General features: G+C 42.8%; 3 protein-coding genes across 3 annotated transcripts in view; 2 read left to right on the forward strand and 1 right to left on the reverse strand.

Moving 5' to 3' along the window:
• Positions 1-369: 369 nt before the first annotated feature.
• Positions 370-3,456, forward strand: ndufab1a (NADH:ubiquinone oxidoreductase subunit AB1a). Its single transcript, XM_026929186.3, has 5 exons — positions 370-575; positions 2,074-2,190; positions 2,638-2,725; positions 2,970-3,077; positions 3,200-3,456. The coding sequence occupies exons 1-4, from the start codon at positions 414-416 to the stop codon at positions 3,059-3,061; spliced, it is 459 nt and encodes a 152-aa protein (XP_026784987.2). The 5' UTR covers positions 370-413; the 3' UTR covers positions 3,062-3,077; positions 3,200-3,456.
• A 3,484-nt stretch (positions 3,457-6,940) lies between these two features.
• Positions 6,941-18,675, forward strand: si:ch211-14k19.8 (mucin-5AC). Its single transcript, XM_053230175.1, has 11 exons — positions 6,941-7,124; positions 7,210-7,317; positions 9,565-11,916; positions 12,469-12,539; positions 13,054-13,112; positions 14,321-14,478; positions 14,726-14,885; positions 16,020-16,211; positions 16,462-16,683; positions 17,486-17,639; positions 18,405-18,675. The coding sequence occupies exons 2-11, from the start codon at positions 7,275-7,277 to the stop codon at positions 18,477-18,479; spliced, it is 3,486 nt and encodes a 1,161-aa protein (XP_053086150.1). The 5' UTR covers positions 6,941-7,124; positions 7,210-7,274; the 3' UTR covers positions 18,480-18,675.
• Positions 18,676-22,406: 3,731 nt separating this feature from the next.
• The window catches only part of cacng3a (calcium channel, voltage-dependent, gamma subunit 3a), a 6,125-nt gene continuing 6,031 nt past the window's right edge, over positions 22,407-22,500 (reverse strand). The window contains exon 4 of the mRNA XM_034300403.2: positions 22,407-22,500. This exon is cut by the window's right edge and continues 641 nt beyond it. The gene's annotated coding sequence lies outside the window, so the exon portion shown is untranslated.

The raw sequence follows: 22,500 nt of genomic DNA on the forward strand, positions 1-22,500 counted from the left end.
TAGTGGAAGTTATGTAGTGTATATAGTTATATATTGTATATATATGTAGTAGAAGTTATGTAGTGTATATAGTTATATATTGTATATATATGTAGTAGAAGTTATGTAGTGTATATAGTTATATATTGTATGTATGTGTAGTAGAAGTTATGTAGTGTATATAGTTATATATTGTATGTATATATAGTGGAAGTTATGTAGTGTATATAGTTATATATTGTATGTATATATAGTGGAAGTAACAGTAGGCGTGCTGAAATCTGTGCCGCAGGCTGTACCGCTGTTATCCTCCGGGTCTGTAGGTGGCGGTATCCACCACAACCCGCGCTGCAGCCCGCCATAAACCCGCGCAGAAGCAGCAGCAGCAGCATTAGGAGGTCGTGTTGCATTGTGGGAAGTTGAGCGGGTGAAAGATGGCGGCGCGCGTCCTCTCCCGGTGTGTCCGGACACTGAGCCGCGGCGCGGTGGTGTTTAACCGGCCTGGTGTCTCCGCGGCGGCGGCGGCGGCGCTTCCTCTCAGCCGGGGCCGAATGTTCTCTCACCTGGCGGCGGGACACAAGCCGCTGCTCGCGCAGGTCAGTGTGAGTTTCTCTCCCGGTGACCGACACGCAGGTGACCTCCGCGCGCGCACTGTATCAGCGCTCACTATAAACACTCTCACTCGCCCAGAAATCACACCTGACACCTGCACAACCTCCTGTCAGCCTCCTGTTAACCTCACAGTCCTGCAGTGCGTCATGATCACTAACTAACTAACTAACTAGCTCACTAACTAGCTACTTTCAAAATCTGTAAAATTTGTTCGTTATTTTGCTCATCACGCTTTGGTCGTTAAAGAGACGGCTGGACATGTTTATATGTTTATATATGTGTTTATATGTTTATATGTTTATATATGTTTATATGTTTATATATGTTTATATATGTTTATATGTTGTAATTTGGGTTACAGGAAGAATTAATGAATTGTATACAGAATAAAACACTTGTGTGTTGTGCTGTTGTAGGAAAATAATCAGCGACAGGGAGGTGTGACACAGTGGAGTTACTGTTACAGCACTGATTATTTTCCCATAACGGCACGTCCCTGAGTGATTTATTCCTCTTCCACCACAGCGCCTTACTAACGATTACAATTTAATCTATTCATTAAAGAATGACATGGTGTACTTTTTATCCGATTATAGTTACATTTAACGTTGAGGAACGTCAGCAAAAGAAGCTGTCACTTACGCTACGGCAGCTATAAACAGTCGTTCCCTCACCAGAATCTCTTTATTCTCTCTATTGTTGTTAATAAGACAAAAAAAAACCCAAGCTCGTCATGTTACAGAGAAACCGCAAAGCATAAGACGTAAAAACACTGTTACAGAGCGCTGACACTGGAGACTCCTTCCATAAATGTTAAATAAACATCTCCTTACAGAAATTCACCACATCGATGATTACGCACGTTTATCACTATAGAAACGATAACGTATTAGAACGAGTGCATTAATATACACTTGTGATTTCTGACCAATCAGAATGGAGAATTCAGCAGCGCTCTGCTGCGAATAAATAATAAATACTTTTCAAATATGAGACGTTACGCCTGTTACTCGTTAGTAGTTTCACAAACGCAGCTTCCTCCGTCGTTAACGGCTCATGCTGATGCCAGTAACGCTCACGTTAACTCAGGACGTTTTGTTCTAAACGGTATTTTCAGAACGTCTTGTTTTCATCCGAGTTGTTAGAGCTGTTCTCGTTATCACCGTAAATAAACACGAAATCCGTTACGGTGCGGTAAATAAGCACCAAAATCTCACGCAAGTTTCACGTTTAATATAAACGCTGCTTGGAATAATTATGTATTTATTTAACCTTTGACCCTGAATATCATCTTTCTAACACAGACGTGATGTTTAGAAGTTTTTTTGACTCTAAAGTCAGGATTCAGTCCAGGGGTTAGTTTAGCACTGATGTTCATCACGTCTCTGTTGGTCCAAACTCAGCAGAATGTAACACGTTCACATGTTAAACAGTGTGACTGCAGCGAGCGCCGCCTCTTCTAACCTCCTTCTCCTCCGTCAGACTCTCGCTGGGTTGCAGCGGCGGCGCTACGGCGACCTTCCACCTTTAACCCTGGAATCTATCAGAGATCGCGTGCTCTACGTCCTCAAACTGTACGACAAGATCAATCCAGAGCAGGTAAGGCATCAGGAGGTTCTCCGGAGAGCAGCAGCAGATCAGACACGTTCTGTGGTATTACGTGACTTACTGTGTGTGTGTTGCATAAGTATACGCCCCCCTCCTTGAACTGTAGGAACATTTTGTGATGCTGATTGAGATTTTATGTCTTGAGTTTACTCATTAAAGAAAAAACAGTAAAGTTTATAAAATTATTTACAGCTAAAAATAAAATTTGTGATTGTGTGATCAGTATCTTCGTCCCCACGTTGCTGAGGAACCCCTCCGTTAGAGCTGGTGCCATCAGACGTCACGTAGTCGCTTAATAGCGTAGCCGATCCATCAGCATGCTTGTTTTTGTGAGATGGGAGGAAACCGGAGAACCCGGAGGAAACCCAGACGGACAGAAATCATCGTTCCTGCGTGTTTGTTTTTACGGATCCTGACCTCGTCGTGTTTCTCTGTCAGCTTCAGGTCACATCTCACTTCATGAAGGATTTGGGCCTGGACAGTCTGGACCAAGTGGAGATCATCATGGCCATGGAGGACGAATTCGGTTCGTACTGATGATTTCTTTACTGATTTTTAATTCGCACCACAGAGCTGTCGAATTCTGGATTCTGATTGGTTCAGAAGGTGTTGATTAGTTTTCTATAACAGCAGCTCTGACAGTAGCGCAGGTTTATATTAATGCACTCGCTCTGATACGTTATCGTTTCTATAGCAACAGCTCGTTCACAGGGACGTGTACGGCGGACGCTTCGCTGATGATAAACGCTTTCGTCTGTCTGTCTGTGCAGGTTTTGAGATTCCGGATGCCGAAGCGGAGAAGCTGATGACTCCTGCGGAAATCGTTCAGTACATCGCAGATAAGAAGGATGTCTACGAATGAGCGCTTATCGTTCGCTGTAAGTCAGAACTCCAGCGCGGCTCATACCATAAACGTATAATTCTTTATATTTCTTTACTCTCCTTCTGTTCATCTGTCGAGCGTTAGAGATTAACGTTATTATATTTTCCTTCTTTTCAGGTACAGAGCTGTGTGTGTGTGTGTGTGTGTGTGTGTGTGTGGAGAGACGTCCGTGATGGCTAACGTGTCGCACCGGCGTGAAGTGTGTGTTGTGTTCAGCTGTAGAAGTAAACCTGCTCGTAATCCTGCGCTGGACTTGATTTGGGATCGGCAGGATCTCGCCAACCTGCTGCAGGATGTTTGGATACCGTTTATCTTTCATTAAAATAGAAACCTTTCACAGAAACATGACCAGAATAAAGTCTCTACATCCCTGATTTAGATTTCGGAGCATTTATTTACGTATTTATTTACGTCTCACTTCAGTTCAGAAATGAAGAAGATGATAGAAATATAATCTGCTACGATTCTGGACGTGTGTCTGGAAATGAATCGAGACGAATATTATCTTATCTTTATATCTGTTTATTCAATATCGTTTAAATCCTCTTTTATCAGCTTACAATCAAAACGAATTGATCAGAACTGTCTTATTGATATTTTAGAGAGTTTTTAAAGTTATTATCAAAAAGTTTAACTAAGTTCTGAACGCTGTTCCATCGCCGGGGATTTGCAGGAAAAAACTCTGCACTTAGTTCACAATGTAAAGTTTAACTGAATTTTTCGCATTAATTTCTTTCCAGACACAAAAAAATTAGATTTTTTTCCCCCACAATCGGACCTGAGACGCTTCTGCATGTTGTCTGAGATTAGATGGATATCCGATAGATGATTCATGTGACTTTTCCCAACACACTTTAATGTAAAAGAAAAATGGAATTGTGCAAATAAACGTTTATCTGAACATAGCCTTTTTTTTGAGAGAGAGAAAATAGTATTTTTTTTTTTAAACAAAAACAAGCAGTTCTAATCCTTTCATGCATAAATTATTTATACACATAAGCAGATTCTTTAGATATTGTCTTTTTTATTTAAAATTGCAAGATTTTTATTAATTTTGATTCTGTTTAAATATCAAAATATTAAAAAAAAATAAATGGATTGAGGCCAAAACAGTAAAAATAGTAACATTAAACAATAAAAAGACAAATCTTATAATGTTTTAATGTATTAACAGTCAGGTCTAAAATATATAACGCTGAAGACTTTTTTTTTTTTTTTTTTTTAGAAAATATAATTTTTGAACATAAAAAAATGTTTAGACCTGCTGCATGAAGCAAAGAAGTAAAAAAAGTCCACTAATTTAAAACAAACAAAACTTAGTTTTTAAAAATCTTTTTTTTTGTTATTAATAAAAGTTACTAAAGAATGAGTGACAAATATTCTAGAGAGCTAGAGAAGTTTATTTGCTTTAATTTACAGTAAAGCTCTCGGATTTATCTTTGTACAGCACGTTGGTCAGCTGCTGCTGTGATTAATTGTGCTTTAGAAATAAAGTAAAGAAACAAGAAGAAAGAAAGAAAGAAATGATTTGGAGGTGATTTTACATCTTATAGTTTTCTAAAACATACAAAAGAGCCTGAAATTGACTGTCCCTGAGTGTGGACGCTGTGCATGAAAGGGTTAATGACGATGATTTTTGTTAGAACAGATAAATAGTTTCGTTAAAGATCAACAGTTTATTCATTTAAAATGTATATTTATTTTATTTTGGACAATGTCATTTTGACATTTTGGGCTTGGACCTTTATTTTTTGCTCTGGAGTGTATTAGATTTGTCTTGGCTACATCTGATGAAGCAGAAGATTGGATTCTGATCGGACATCGTCCCGCACTCTGTAGCAGTTTAAAGCAGGTTGAGTTGAAGGCCAGTGAAGCTCAGAGTAAAGGAAGCTACATGTTTCCTCCTGTGAGTGTCAGGAGTCACTGTGTGTAACCTTTCCTTCTGAAGAGCCATAACACACACACACACACACACACACACACACTCCCTCCCTCTGTCTCTGTGTGTGTGTGTGGCTTCAGGCATTTCCATATGTGTGTCTGGGACTCAAACTTTAAATATTTTGTTGATGATGGTTTGCTGTGTTGGAGGAAATAAACTTCACATGTGAAAATAAATGAATGGAGTAAAAGTCACGTGACACTAAAATCACGTCCTACATGTGAAAAATGTGTAAAAAAAATTTACATGTGCAAATAGTTAATCATGTAAAAGTGCATGAAAATAAATTAATCTTAAAATTAATTATTTAAAAAAACAATCGCGTGAAAATAAGTGATTTGTAAAACAGTAACTGAGACTCACAACCATCAATAAAACATCAAATAAAATAAATTAATCACGCGAAATTAAATGACTCGTGTGTAGAAAAGGAATGAGAAGGTGAGTATCACTCTTAATAAATAAATAAATAAATAAATAAATAAATTTTAAAAAGGATGAAAAGAAATTGTTTTAAACAAATCACACTTGAATGTAAAAACACACTGCATGTGAAAGGTGTGTAAAAACCACGTGACTTTCCTGTGCACACGTGAGTTTATATTTAAAGTGTGTGTGTGTATGTGAGTGAATGTGTGTGTGTGTGAGTGAGTGAATGTGTGTGTGAGAGTGTGTGTGTGAGTGTGTGAGTGAGAGTGTGTGTGTGTGCGTGTGTGTGTGTACGTGTGTGAGTGAATGTGTGAGTGTGAGTGAGGGAGTGTGTGTGTGTGTGTGTGTGTGTGTGAGTGTGAGTGAATGAGTGTGTGTGTGTGTGAGTGAATGAGTGTGTGTGTGTGTGTGAGTGTGTGAGTGTGAGTGAATGAGTGTGTGTGTGTGTGTGTGAGTGTGAGTGAATGAGTGTGTGTGTGTGTGTGAGTGTGAGTGAATGAGTGTGTGTGTGTGTGTGTGTGTGAGTGAATGAGTGTGTGTGTGTGTATGTGAGTGTGAGTGAATGAGTGTGTGTGTGTGTGTGTGAGTGTGAGTGAATGAGTGTGTGTGAGTGTGTGTGTGTGAGTGTGTGTTAGTGTGATTGTGTGTGTGTGAGTGTGTGTGTGAGTGTGATTGTGTGTGTGAGAGTGTGTGTGTGTGTGTGTGAGTGAGAGTGTGTGAGTGTGAGTGAGGGAGTGTGTGTGTGTGTGTGTGTGTGTGAGTGTGAGTGAATGAGTGTGTGTGTGTGTGAGTGAATGAGTGTGTGTGTGTGTGTGAGTGTGTGAGTGTGAGTGAATGAGTGTGTGTGTGTGTGTGTGAGTGTGAGTGAATGAGTGTGTGTGTGTGTGTGAGTGTGAGTGAATGAGTGTGTGTGTGTGTGTGTGTGTGAGTGAATGAGTGTGTGTGTGTGTATGTGAGTGTGAGTGAATGAGTGTGTGTGAGTGTGTGTGTGTGAGTGTGTGTTAGTGTGATTGTGTGTGTGTGAGTGTGTGTGTGAGTGTGATTGTGTGTGTGAGAGTGTGTGTGTGTGTGTGTGAGTGAGAGTGTGTGAGTGTGAGTGAATGAGTGTGTGTGAGTGTGTGTGTGTGAGTGTGTGTGAGTGTGATTGTGTGTGTGTGAGTGTGAGTGAATGAGTGTGTGTGAGTGTGTGAGTGTGAGTGAATGAGTGTGTGTGAGTGTGTGTGTGTGAGTGTGTGTGAGTGTGATTGTGTGTGTGTGAGTGAATGAGTGTGTGAGTGTGTGTGTGTGTGAGTGAATGAGTGTGTGAATGTGTGTGTGTGTGTGTGTGTGTCAGAGCTCGGACCCTCAGCAGGTTTCAGTTGTACAGACTCCATCTTTATGAGACAGTAAGGGGTTTCCGGTGTCTTGCGCGCGCTCCCTGCAGCGAAAAGGCCTTTAATTGCAGTCAGATGGCGGCGCGCGCGGTCCAGCTTGCAGGGGGCGCGCGTGTGCGCGCGTGTGCGTGCGCGTGCGCGCCTCCGTCCGTCCGTCTGTTTTTTGCGCGTCTCTCCGTTCGGCTGGGTGTCGTGTCGCGCGCGCGCTGTGAGTGTGTGTGAGTGTGTGTGAGTGTGTGAGGCGCTTCTGTTAGCAGTGAGAGACTGAGAGTCATTAAATAAATGTAATAAAAAGAAGGTAATACACTAAAAGCGCGCGCGCGCGTGTGTGTGTGTGTGTGTGAGTGAGATGTTTCCTCTAAACGCGGATTCGGTTCCTTCAGAGGTCCTGAGAGAGCTGCAGCGGTGTGGAGTTTATTCTGTCTGAGGGAATGTTTCCTGTCACAACATGCGACTTCTGCACGTCTGTCTGCTGTTTACCTTCATCACAGGTGAGCTGCTGCATTTCTCTCTTACACACTGAACCTAAAGCCAGCAGCTCTGACAGACTCCATCGCTGGCGGATCCCAGAGTAATCCACTGGATCCCAGAGTAATCTACTGGATCCCAGAGTAATCCACTGGCTCACACGCAGCGAATAACCGCCACACCTTCGCTCTCACCTCTCACACGCCTGGGAGTTTATTCCTGTACTGAATAAAACGTATATATCAGTCTCATCGCTGTTACACTTTTATTTACTAAACTTTAATATACTAAAACATCAGTTTAATAATTTAAAGATCGATAACATAAACTGAAATCGCTGACACTGGAGACTCCTTCCACATCAGTGGATTGTTTTGTCGGTTAACAAGTTCTTTTTAATGCGTAGCTTTAGATTATGAGCCGTTACTATGGAAACGATGACATATTAGAATGTATTAGAGCGGAGGAAATTGTTCGTTGATTAATCTAAAGGTTAACAAGGCTGACGTTAAAGAAATATATAAAATAGTCAGTTTTTTTTTGCTAAATATAGAAGTTATTAGCTTTATATATAAGTATATATGCTGTAAATATAGTAATTATTAGCTACTATTAAATTATGTAAGGAATAAAACACGACAGGACACTTCCGAAAGTGCTTTACTTCTGTACGAGAAATTACAATTTATTATTTACTCACGAACGAGTCGTCATATTTTTTCGTTAATAGTGTTATCACTTACGTTATAGCAGCTATAAAAAAGTCACCAGCTTCAAGTTATTCTCTCCCTTGAAGCTAATAATAATAATATAAAAAAAAAAAAAAGACGTAGCTATGTTACAGAGAAACCGCAGACCGTAAACTCCTCCTTCCATCTTGGAAAACTGTTACAAATCACTGACACTGGAGACTCCTTCCATATCAACGAGTATTTCCTTGTCGTTAAGAAGTTCTTTTTAATTCGTAGCTTTAGATTATCCATGTGTGAGCTGTTACTATGGAAACGATAACGTATTAGAACGAGTGGAGGAAGTTGTTCGTTGATTATTCGAAAAGTCAACAAGGCTAACGTTAAAGAAATATGTAAATGATTAGCTAGTCTTTTGCTAAATATAGACGTTATTAGCTTTATAGACGTTACAGTGTTTATTCCGTTAGCTTTTACTAAACACTAAAGCGTTTCTCATCAGTTGATTAATCTGAAGTTTAGTAGGCTAACTATTAAAATGAATTATTAGCTATCATCAAATTATCATTGAAAAGTGTTACAGGTTTTTAGCTATTAGTTTATATCGAATACTAGGACGTTTATTCACCTAAAGCTCAGCAGACTAACATTAAAGACTAACATCTAGACGTTAGCGTGTTTATTAGTGTTTATTAGTGTTTATTAAGTTATTAGCCTAAACTTTCTTACAGGAAGGGAAGAAACGTAATGTGTTTAAATTGTAATAAAAAGCACTAACAGCTCCAATACACATGATGATGCTGATGAGCCTCGAAGCTCCACGTCCCTGACGGAGCTGTAGTTTATAAACGAGTTGATCCATATAAACGTAGATAAATGTGGCGAGATCGTCCTGTCAGAAGTGACGCGAGTCTGCGGAGGAGCGGTTCTGATCGCTACGCCTTTCCTTTACGTCTGAAAACCAGCAGCGATCAGAACCAGAATCGGATCGTCTGTAGGTTGATTATCTACGCACGCCAGAATCAAACCGTCTGGATTAAAGTCGTTCGTCTAGACAGGGATACAGACGTGAGGATGAAATTTGGGAATGACGCAGTTGTAGTAGAGGGGAAGGGCGAGAACGTGACGTCAGACAAAAACGTCAGAGATCCGCGAGAGGTACGTCTGAGTAAAGTGTGTGTACTGCGTGGAAGAGTGAAGTTTAAAAACGAAAAGTTTTGATCTCTTTTCTACATGAAAGCAACAATTTACTGATGACTCGTGATTATGTCAAGTTTCTGTATAAAACATTTTATTTTCATCTTAAATGATCCGAATTTGAATTGTTCAGAGGTCCATAAAGTTCAAAAAAGTGAAAAGTGGAAAATTATTTAAACGTTTCAGAGGGAAAAACATTCAGTAGTTCCTTCAGTTCCTTCAGGGTTGAAAATCTCTGCCCTTGAAGTGTTCAAGAAATTCCTGTTTCCATTCATATCAGTGTGTGTGTGCGTGTGCGTGTGTGTGTGTGTGTGTGTGTGTGTGTGTGTGTGGGTGTGTGTGCGTGTGTGGGTGTGCGTGTGTGTGTGTGTTATTGTTTCCCAGGATTTAACACATCAGAGGAGGATCCTGATCCATCTCAAATTCCGTACACGGACTCCGACCGCGACCTCGCGTCTCCCTCTCGGGACCGCTCCACCGGCGTGACCCGCCTCCTGTACATTTTTGGGCTCAGGATTGCGCACACACTCTGGACTGCGAGTGTTCGTCAGGGCGGAGGGTACTCCGGATCGGGCGATAAGACCAGGCTCCCTTTTGTTCCACAGGAAAGCACACACAATGGACAGGAAAAAGCTGGAAGCGTGATCTCTGACCTCGCTTACACGGCTACGCACTCACTCACTGATTCCAAGCTCTCGTTTACAGAAAAAGAACAAGATTCGAGTCTCTCGAGTGCTGAAACACGATGGCCGGGACTTTCTGTGAGCACGCTGACCACAGCGACGAGCGCAAATTCAAATACGGGAGCGAGCACGCTTCCGGAAAAAGCTCCACATACTACAAAAATATACTCGGATGCACATAATGACAGGGACGCGCCGTTAGTTCGCTCCGATGCGCTCAATGCACTTGCCTCAAAAATCTTTCATAGTGGTGACATCACCGTGATGTCATCAGCATCTACGGTCAGTCGACCTCATTTAACTACTCTTGGAAATGAAGCTTCAGTCACAGAACTCGAGACTTCTGAATCGCAGCGTTTTCATGATGTCACTGACGGACGTGACGCGTCAGTGATGTCATCATCGCACACAGCCAATGAGGGAAGAAATGCGGTTCGTCATTCGAGCGAAACATTCACGACTAATCGCTTTCCTCATCCTAATCATATGAACCAAAACAACGCAGATTTGTCCGTCACTGATGAATCGAACTTTCCAAGTGACTCGGTGTCAGAGCTCGAGGTCTCCAAGTTCAGCAGTGTCACGTATATAAGCGGCGGCGCGATGAGGTCATCAGCAAACACGGACACGTCGGAGATAGAGGCGAGCCGAACGAATCGCTTACCCCGATCGACTCATATCAATGAAAATGTTTCTATTCATACACACTCGTCGCTGGTTGATGATTCAAACACCGTGACTGACACTCCCATCTCTTCAGTTTCACATCGTCAGATTGATGCGTCAACGCTTTCAGATAGTCACGTAGACGCTTCGGAAAATACTGCAAACAGGAAAAGGACAGAGTATTACTCATACACTCCGTATTACACCAGTTCCCCCAACACTGACTCGACACCACCTGAGTCAGCTACCACACAGGCTTCACACACCATCCACAGTGAACACACTGCAGTCCCTGAGCAAACTACTGAGCAACAGATGAGTGACGCTAACACGCAGCACACGTCTTCTGAAATTCTTCCTACGCAGTCGGATTGGAGTTCTGTTCCATCAACGAGACAGGACTTCACCTCTGCATCAGCCTCGTATTCAGCAAACACACTCGGTCAGGGTGATCCGATGAACGCTACCACGCTTCCGACTAGCTTCCTAACGTCTCTTATCACCACCCAGCGAAATGATCCTACCACGACGCTCGAGGCTCCATATGACACAACGGAAACAAAATCTAGCACTGGCACTGAAATACAGACGCAAAAAGATAACGATAACGAGATAATAACTATAACATCAGAGTCAAATAATCCGTCTCACGTGACGACTCTTAGCGCTGAATCTAGACCGACGACCGTCACACACTACACTTCATCGACTTCCAGGAACGATCCCGCGACACCTACGACTCCGAATCCTGCTGTTACACCACCGTCACGTCTCACATCTCCGTCGACACACACACTCGACGCCGTTACCACCAGCACACCACCGGCAAACCTTCACACCAGTCAGACGGGTCGCCATATAACGACGACCCGATGGGCTGAGACACGAATCCCAAACCTCCTCACTACAAGCAGAAACACGCCGATCGTCCAGCGGCACAATACTACAGCAACAACAGCAACAACAACAACAACAACAACATCAGCAACAACAACAACAGCATCAGCAACAACAACAACAGCATCAGCAACAGCAACAACAACAACAGCATCAGCAACGACAACAACAGCATCAGCAACAACAACATCAACAGCATCAGCAACAACAACATCAACAGCATCAACAGCAGCAACATCAACAACAGCATCAGCAACAACAATAACAACAACATCAACAGCATCAACAGCAGCAACATCAACAGCAGCATCAACCACAACAACACAGCAAGCACACACAAACACTCGCTCTCAGCCTGGAACACACACACCTTTAACACCTGGAACCACTCAAACGTCTTCGCGCCGCACCTTCGCTACGAAAACCGACAAAGACTGGTCACACAAGGGGCGGGTCTTCATCACGGAGGACCAACCAGCAAACATCAGTGGTGCGTAATTACACAGACGCACATCGAATCACACCATTAATTATGGCAGGAATAAAACTCTTCGGGTTGTGCTGTTGTAGGAAAATAATCAACGATGAACAGCAGAGTTACTGTTACAACCCAAGAAGCTGATACTTTCGATATAGTTATTTTCCAATAACAGGTTGTTTCATTCCTCTTATACCACGGCAATTTGCTGTTTTTATTCTTTAAAGAACAGCACGTCATACTTTTTATCCTTTTACAGTTACATTTAATTATAGCAGCTATAAACATTCGTTCCTTCACCAGTCCCTCTTTTTCTCTCCCTCTTGAGACAAAAAAAAAAAAACAAATTTCAAAGCATCAGCTCCTGACACTGGAGACTCCTTCCATAAATGTTTATTAAACGTCTCCTTGCAGGAAAACCTCAGCATATCAACGATCTTTTTAACGAGCTGTTGCTATAGAAACGATAACGTTGTAATGTAAACCTGTGACTTGCAGCTGCACTACAGTCAGAGCTGCTGCTCTTGGAAACTAATCAATAAAATATATTATTGTGTGTTTTAGTGGAAACATTCCAAGTGCTGCTGCAGGTGATACTGGAGGAAAACTCGCCCCCGTACGCAGGACTCGTGGAGGTATTGATGTGATTGTACACTGCGTCACTTCTTTTGGCTCCTCCTACAGAAAGGGGGCGTGGTTTATTGATGTATGGCGATTACTACATGATTTCCTCCTAGGGTTAACTCCTACTCCTTGTGGCTCTGAGAACTTTTATAACACAGTTTTACTCAACTTTCAAATAAGAGGTTTTTTTTTTTTAGTTGTTAAATACAATTCGAAGAATATGTTTATTAGTAAATCTCAGAAATTTTATACACACCTGCCCAGGAATGCTTTATAAATGATATGAATATTACCAAGATTATGTTAATGGTATTTTAATGATGTTGAAATGACAAAAGATACAGATAAATACAAATTTTAGTCACATTGAACATCATCTGTTTAACATCTGGTTTTGTTGGTCTGTGCCTAAAAATATTTATCGTGTTCTTAATAAATTCGATTTTTTTTTTCACGTTCTGTAAATTTGACGTTCAGAATGATTCATTGCTTAATCGATATGGATTGTTGATCTTCTGTATGCAGGTGGAACCATTTTTACAAAATGTGGCAGGATACCAAGGCCAGCATGTTACCTGGCTCAGGTAGGGAAGTCACGAGGAGTGTATCATGGCAAGCTGTTTTAGCTTTCAGTAGTAGCAAGTCAACTTTTTACTTTTTTTAAAATGCAACCTTTACTAGTCAGAATTCAAATTCAAGATATATGTGTGACAAAATTTGAATTAATTATATTTTTTACTAGCACAAATTGTATTTTTACTAGACAAAATTCACCAAATTTAAAAAATTCATACAAATTTGACTAGTAAGAATTCCACGCTTCAGTTTCAACTAGTCTTAATTAAATTACAGAGATCTACAGTTATATTTTAGAGATCTGAAATGAAAACATCTTGTGTAAATATGTGAATTCACAAAAATCTGAATTTTTACTAGTCAACACTGAATACCTGGAAGATGGAAGATAGACCTGGAATATGTGGATATGTGGACCGGGAATTTTTAGTCAGCGTTGAATTACAGATATCTTTGATATGTACGGAGCCCCTAAGGGGACAGGATGATGGAAAAAATATGAGATGGGAGGAAAATTTATATTTCAATGCAAATCGATTGCAAATTTCAATTTTTTTTCTGTTCTCTTGCGAACTCAAATATCTTCGCGAGAGAACGCAAAAGTTTTTTAGGGAACACCAAGATTTGCGAGCGAATGCAAAAGCATTGAAATATAAATTTTCCTCCCATTTCATTTTTTTTCCATCACCACGTCCCCTGAGGGGCTCCGTAGCTATAAATTTTGTCTAGTAAAAATATAATTCTGAATATTTAATTTCAAATTCTGCCTAAAAAAATTGTATTGTTACCAGTAAAAATGAAAGTATGACGTGTTACAGTTCTGCCATCAAAAGCTAAAACGACTTACCATATTATAGGTGTGTGTGTGTGTGTGATAGTTTACTCCAAGAGGTTGTGATGTAACGCATTGCTCAACATTAATAGTTTCATTGTTGAGATGTTTACAGGTGTTAGATTTTTAGCCTTTATTCTCTTAACCAGTCATGACCGTCTTATATACTGTAATCACTACTTAACTGTGATGATAATTTGTGTTATAATTATTAATAAACTGCAACAACCATCAATATTATATATTTATGACGTATATTTCTATCAGATGTTTGCTGTAATCCATCTGTAATCGTACAAACATCATCAATATTGACGTTAATATACAGGCAAATGAATAAATCCACTTCTGTGATTATTATTTTTTTTTTAAATCAACGTTCAGCGGTCCAGTTCTGCAGTCCGTGGTCACGTTCAGGACAGCGGAGGCGGTCTCGTGGCTCGGGAGGGCGGAGTCTCTCTTACAAGAGGCAGGGCTGAGACCGCTTCCAGCACGGGGGGTTTTTGTGAGCGGTGTCCGGGTGAAAAACATCACAGTGGGAGGTCAGAATAACACTCACACACATACACACACACACACACACACACACACACACACACACAGGTCCAGAGACATGTACAATCACTTCCAAGCCACACTGAAGATGTTCTGGTGGCTCGTGGTGACCCAAAACCTTTCCTTTAATGTAACATGATGCTGATTTATATTTCAATACAAAACCCGAGGTCCAGTTTGTGTTATTCTGTCTCTGTGTGTGTGTGTGTGTGTGTGTGTGTGTGTGTGTTTCAGGTCTGCACAGTGATGTGTGTTCTTGGTTGTTTTCTTGTCCGTCCGACTTCTACTGCGTCTCTTTCGAGAGGAACGTCACCTGTAGATCCGTCTGCCACTCCGAGTACTGCAAGAACCACGGCATCTGTGTCCATCGGTCCGGACAGCACCCAGTCTGCCAGTGAGGGTCATGCTAATGAGGACCGTTAATAGTTATAAGTGGTGTAAGCAGTTGCCTAGCAACCCCAAACCACCAGGGGCCCCGTAAGAATGCAGGATTTAAAATAGAATAAAATTTTTATCAGGTTTAAGGTATAATCCATCATGATCTATAATGACAAATCAAGCCAAGAATTTCAGTTAGTTTTTGTAAATTTAGTTAGATTTTTAATAAATGCACAAAAATTTCAAAGAAACAAAACAGTAAATTTAATCCATTTTTATTTAAATTCATAACACAAAAAAGTGAGGCGCAGACTGTGAGAGCCGCGAGTTGCACGTCAGGTGCCGATGTGGCGGATCAAACCCCGGGTCAGTATCAGTCTGGAAAACCTAGGTGTAGGTGTTGAGTTATAAGGAGAGCTGTGATGGTGGACACGAGCTTCCATGCTGCGCGCTCTCAGTTTCAGACTCACTGATTTAAGCCGCCATGTTGTGGTTTTAAGAAAAGATAAAACAGTGTTATGTGACTGACAGATTTGTGTGTGTGTGTGTGTGTGTGTGTGTGTGTGTGTGTGTGTGTGTGTTTGAATTGAACTGCGACTTGATCCGATCTTTGCTGTTGTTTATCTGCAGCATTTAGCATCGCTAACAAAAGAGTTTAAACATAGCGATATCCAGAAGCAGTTTTATGCTATAAGTACAAAAAAGACGACTAGATGTCTACTTTGCTGAATTACAGGTCAACAATTAAAAATGCAAAAAAACAAACAAATAAATAATTAAGATTGATTAATTAATACATAATACATTTTTATAAATAAATGAATAAATAATCATTTAAATTATGAAATTCCTGAAAGATCTGATGAATTTTTCCCCAAAAGTCCTGTTTTTCTGGAAACTTTGTGTACTATGCTCAATTTTTGTACTTGTCTTTTGCTAAAATATACTTTTTATATATTTACGGTGCCCCCTGGTGGCGGCTAAGTAAGTGACGGCTTATAGCGATCATTATATAGTGTATGTTCAGCCCTGATGTTAATGGACACACCGTCTTATCATATATCGAGAATAAATGTCTGGTTATTTTCTATACTGTATGTTGTTGGTACTGTTGTTTTAGCTGTGCGTGTGTGTGTGTGTGTGTGTGTAGGTGTCCTGTGGGTGAGGATTTCTGGTTCATGGGTCAGCGCTGTGACCTCCGCATGACGCAGCAGAGATTAGCCGGTGTGTGTTTTGGTGTTTTGGCCGCCATAGCAGCGCTGATGGGGCTCCTGGCTTATCTAGCTGTACAGCGCTTTAAGAAAATGCTTATTCAGGCCAAAGCAGAGCAGACACAGAGCAGGTACACACACACACACACACACACACACACACACACACACACACACACACTAGAACAACTACACTGAGCGCATGAGATGTTATTTTGGTCTTGCTGTTGTTATTGGAAAGTGTGAGCAGGAAATCGTTGGTCAGTCAAAACAAACCAGAGGGGCTGTGTGGAGTGTACGCTCGCTCAGAAACACACAGGACTGAGGTATGCAGCTGAAAAATGTGTGTGTGTGTGTGTGTGTGTGTGTGTGTGTGTGAAGTTACCGCAGGTTTAACCACTTCGATGAGCTGTCAGCTCGTTTTTGGAGAAGATCCTGGCCCGGCTCGGAGGACTCTCTGGACAACACCGCGTTCAGCCGCTCTGATGAGTTACTGCACATGAGAGCGCTGGACCGCGCCTGCTGTTACCATGACGACACACTCTCCATCGCCTCCACCTACCCAGATAGTGTTACACACCTCAACACGGTGTATCCTCACAGGTGGGAGTGCATGGAATTTATACTTTATATATAAAAATACACCGAACGTGTGGCAGAAAGTCACCGAATGTGTGCTTTCGATGGACGGACGACATTAATAACGACTTTTTAGAGTATTTTTAATGTAACTCCATCATAGTTAACATCATACAGTCATCCAGCGTACAGTCTAACAGCTCATTTATTCATCTGTGCTCCATACAGCAGCTGTGTTTCCTGAACAGCTAATATCATTAACCAGGGTTGCCAGGTTTCAGCAAAATCTCCACCTCAGCTACATCTCAAAACCCCTGAAACTTCCCCCGAAAAACTGGACGCACTTTTCTTCTTTTTCTCAGCTTTTTCTCAGGGAAACATCCACTCCATAATTCCCTCTCTCAATCTTTACTATATTTCTTACAATTGGTATGAAACAGTTCTGTACATCACACACACACACTGTCTGCACTTACACTCTGCCTTTGTTTGTGTAAATTCATTTGATTTAATTCTTTGCATGTATGAATTCTGCCTCAATGGGCCTCTATTAGTGCTCGTTTGTTGCAGTTCCCATGTTTGACCACTAGGGGCAGTAATAACTCTGTGGCACAAACTGGAGCAATGAGAGCGCTGCGATACGATTGCGTAGAACAGCGAGCGAATCAACGGAACATCTGTCACATAGCAACACTTTAAAATCTTTGGTCACTGAAAAAGTGTTTCAGTTTTTGAATTTAAAATGTACGGAGTTGTGAAAGATTAACATTTAACAGTTGCGTCATTGTGTATTTTTTGTTTGTTTGTTTGTTTGTTTGTTTGTTAGCTCTCAGTATCATTGGGACATGAGCATGTGCAGCCTAGCGGACGGCGTGATCGATTCAGGAAAGGCGAGTGACCTGTCCGTGTGCAGCTGGCCGATCGAACCCATCCAGTGGACGCCTTTCCCTTTACTACAGCAGCTCAGAAATACAAACACGGTAAGACACACACACACACACACACACACACACACACAGGCCTGTCACGATAACTACTTTTGTTGGACGATTTTTTTGTCCCAGAAATAATTGCGATAAACGATATTACTGTGAGTTTAAAACCATTTTATGCCACTGATGAATATTCAGACATTGGAATTGGAAAGTCAAAAAAAATTAAATATCCTAAATAAATAAAACATAAATAAAATAAAACCAAAACGATAAATAAAATTGACTCTCCGGCTCCGTTAACAAAAATTCCACTATCTCGCGTGTCATTTTTTCAACAGTATGTTTTATAAAATCAGTGCTAGTGCTTGCTACACATCTTAAATTTGAATGCAGACAGTTTTTGCGTTCTAATGTGCATTTTTATCTTAAATTTGGCGAATATTCGAAGTCGGAATGTTAATTTGAGAGCCGTAGAGCAGGCGAGAGGACAGAAGCGGTGCGAGTGGCTAAAATGTCGGTGACATTCATTCTTATGTAAACACAATAGCAAGGTCACGTCTATATATCGGAGGATAAGTCGATGATGTAATTATCGTGACAGGCCTACACACACACACACACACACACACACACACACACACACACACACACACTCTCTCACACATACACAGACACACACACACACACACACACACTCTAACACACACACACACTCACACACACACACACACACACACACACACACATTTTCCAATACACGTCATTATTTTAAGCAGATTGTAATTAAGTGTGTTCTTCTGCGTGTCTCAGGTGAAACCCTCTCGTCCTCGGTCGTACTGCGAGGGCATGGAGCTGGTGGGTCTGGAGAAGAGCCGGACGGCGTAGCGAGGGATTAGTGAAGGTCGTAACACACACTCAGGACTCAGGACACTCGGTGCGGATGCAGTTACTTTACTTGAAATGGTAGAAGCGACGCGTGTAACGCAACACGGAGTATTTCTATGGGAGACGCTCTTTCTTTATGAAAGATTATTGTGGTGTTTTTTTGACATAATTTGAATTAAACATTACTCTTTATAGACCTCTGTGTGTGTGTGTGTGTGTGTGTGTGTGTGTGTGTGGCCTTACACAGTGTGACATGGAAAAGCTTTTAACATGAATATTCCTGAACGCTTCACACACACAGCAGACCAGCGCACTACACACCAGCGCACTACACACCGCACTACACACCAGCGCACTACACACCAGCGCACTACACACCAGCGCACTACACACCGCACTACACACCAGCGCACTACACACCGCACTACACACCAGCGCACTACACACCGCACTACACACCCGCGCACTACACACCGCACTACACACCAGCGCACTACACACCAGCGCACTACACACCAGCGCACTACACACCGCACTACACAACGCACTACACACCAGCGCACTACACACCGCACTACACACCAGCGCACTACACACCGCACTACACACCAGCGCACTACACACCGCACTACACACCGCACTACACAACGCACTACACACCAGCGCACTACACACCAGCGCACTACACACCGCAATACACACCACACTACACACCACACTACACACCCGCGCACTACACACCCGCGCACTACACACCAGCGCACTACACACCAGCGCACTACACACCGCACTACACACCGCACTACACACCAGCGCACTACACAACGCACTACACACCAGCGCACTACACACCAGCGCACTACACACCGCACTACACAGCGCACTACACACCGCACTACACACCAGCGCACTACACACCAGCGCACTACACACCAGCGCACTACACACCGCACTACACAGCGCACTACACACCAGCACACTACACACCAGCACACTACACACCGCACTACACACCGCACTACACACCAGCGCACTACACACCGCACTACACACCGCACTACACACCAGCGCACTACACACCAGCGCACTACACAACGCACTACACACCAGCGCACTACACACCGCACTACACACCGCACTACACACCAGCGCACTACACACCAGCGCACTACACACCAGTGCACTACACACCGCACTACACACCAGCGCACTACACACCGCACTACACACCGCACTACACACCAGCGCACTACACAACACACTACACACCGCACTACACACTGCACTACACACCAGCGCACTACACACCGCACTACACACCGCACTACACACCGCACTACACACCAGCGCACTACACACCGCACTACACACCGCACTACACACCGCACTACACAGCGCACTACACACCGCGCTACACACCGCACTACACACCAGCGCACTACACAACGCACTACACACCAGCGCACTACACACCAGCACACTACACACCGCACTACACACCGCACTACACACCAGCGCACTACACACCAGCACACTACACACCGCACTACACACCGCACTACACACCAGCGCACTACACACCGCACTACACACCGCACTACACACCGCACTACACACCAGCGCACTACACACCAGCACACTACACACCGCACTACACACCGCACTACACACCAGCGCACTACACACCAGCGCACTACACACCAGCACACTACACACCGCACTACACACCGCACTACACACCAGCGCACTACACACCGCACTACACACCAGCGCACTACACAACGCACTACACACCAGCGCACTACACACCAGCGCACTACACACCAGCGCACTACACACCGCACTACACACCAGCGCACTACACACCGCACTACACACCGCACTACACAACACACTACACACCGCACTACACACTGCACTACACACCAGCGCACTACACACCGCACTACACAACACACTACACACCACACTACACACTGCACTACACATCCGCGCACTACACACCAGCGCACTACACACCCGCACACTACACACCAGCGCACTACACACCAGCGCACTACACACCAGCGCACTGCACACCCGCGCACTGCACACCACACTACACACCCGCGCACTGCGCACCACACTACACACCCGCGCACTACACACCAGCACACTACACACCGCACTACACACCAGCACACTACACACCGCACTACACACCCGCGCACTGCACACCCGCGCACTGCACACCGCACTACACACCGCACTACACACCACACTACACACCGCACTGCACACCCGCGCACTGCACACCCGCGCACTACACACCACACTACACACCACACTACACACCCGCGCACTACACACCAGCACACTACACACCAGCACACTACACACCAGCACACTACACACCGCACTGCACACCAGCGCACTACACACCAGCGCACTACACACCGCACTACACACCAGCGCACTACACACCGCACTACACACCGCACTACACAACGCACTACACACCAGCGCACTACACAACGCACTACACACCAGCGCACTACACACCTGCGCACTACACACCTGCGCACTACACACCAGCACACTACACACCGCGCTACACACCACACTACACACCGCGCTACACACCACACTACACACCGCACTACACACCACACTACACACCAGCACACTACACACCAGCGCACTACACACCAGCGCACTACACACCGCGCTACACACCAGCGCACTACACACCGCACTACACACCAGCGCACTACACACCAGCGCACTACACACCACACTACACACCGCACTACACACCGCACTACACACCAGCGCACTACACACCAGCGCACTACACACCACACTACACACCGCACTACACACCGGCGCACTACACACCTGCGCACTACACACCAGCGCACTACACACCAGCGCACTACACACCAGCACACTACACACCGCGCTACACACCAGCGCACTACACACCAGCACACTACACACCGCGCTACACACCAGCGCGCTACACACCGCGCTACACACCGCACTACACACCAGCACACTACACACCGCACTACACACCGCAATACACACCGCGCTACACACCAGCGCACTACACACCGCACTACACACCGCAATACACACCGCGCTACACACCAGCGCACTACACACCGCACTACACACCGCACTACACACCGCAGAAATGTGTCAGTTACTGATGATATAGTTATAATAATATATATTTAATAATATATACGTAGTATTGGGAATATAGTAACATATTAATACATTCATTCCTCTACATTTATTAAAATTAATTATAACCAACAAAATGTTTTTAAGTACACCATTTCTTTCTTTATTTCTTTAAAACTTTTTTGACTTTCTTTTTCTTTCTTTCTTTAAAAACATTTTCTTTTAAACTTTCTTTTTACTTTTTCTTTCTTAATTTTAAGCTTTTCTTTCTTTCTTTCTTTCTAGAAAACGCTTTCTTTTCTTTTTATTTCCTTCTTTTTAAAAACATTTTCTTTTCTGTTTTTCTTTTTTCTTTAAATCTTTTTCTTTTAAACTTTCTTTTTACTTTTTCTTTCTTAATTTAAAACTTTTGCTTTCCTTCTTTCTTTAGAACATTTTCTTTCTTTCTTGTTCATGATCGTTTCTTCTTTCCTTCTTTCCTGAACTTTTCAGCCGCTAAACTGAATCACCTGACTGCACTCTAATATTTTAACTTTCTCTAGTATTTTTTATTAATTGCATTAAGATTCAGTGTGACATTGTTTATACTTTTTATTATTATTATTATTATTATTATTATTATTATTATTATAGATTTGTAAAAGAAACCCATTAGTATGATCATCACTGTGAACAATATTTTATTTGATTAATTTGTTTCTACATGATTGAATCCAAGTGGCCAGATAATTAAGAACAGAACAGTTAAATATCAATTATAACTAGTAAGAAGCCTCTTTTTTCTTTCCATTTCTCTCTAAAGCAGCTTTTCAAATGTTATGTGCACGAGCCAAAGATGCAGTTTGTTTAA

Source organism: Pangasianodon hypophthalmus, chromosome 26, assembly GCF_027358585.1.
Source record: "Pangasianodon hypophthalmus isolate fPanHyp1 chromosome 26, fPanHyp1.pri, whole genome shotgun sequence".
NCBI classification, from domain to species: Eukaryota; Metazoa; Chordata; class Actinopteri; order Siluriformes; family Pangasiidae; genus Pangasianodon; species Pangasianodon hypophthalmus.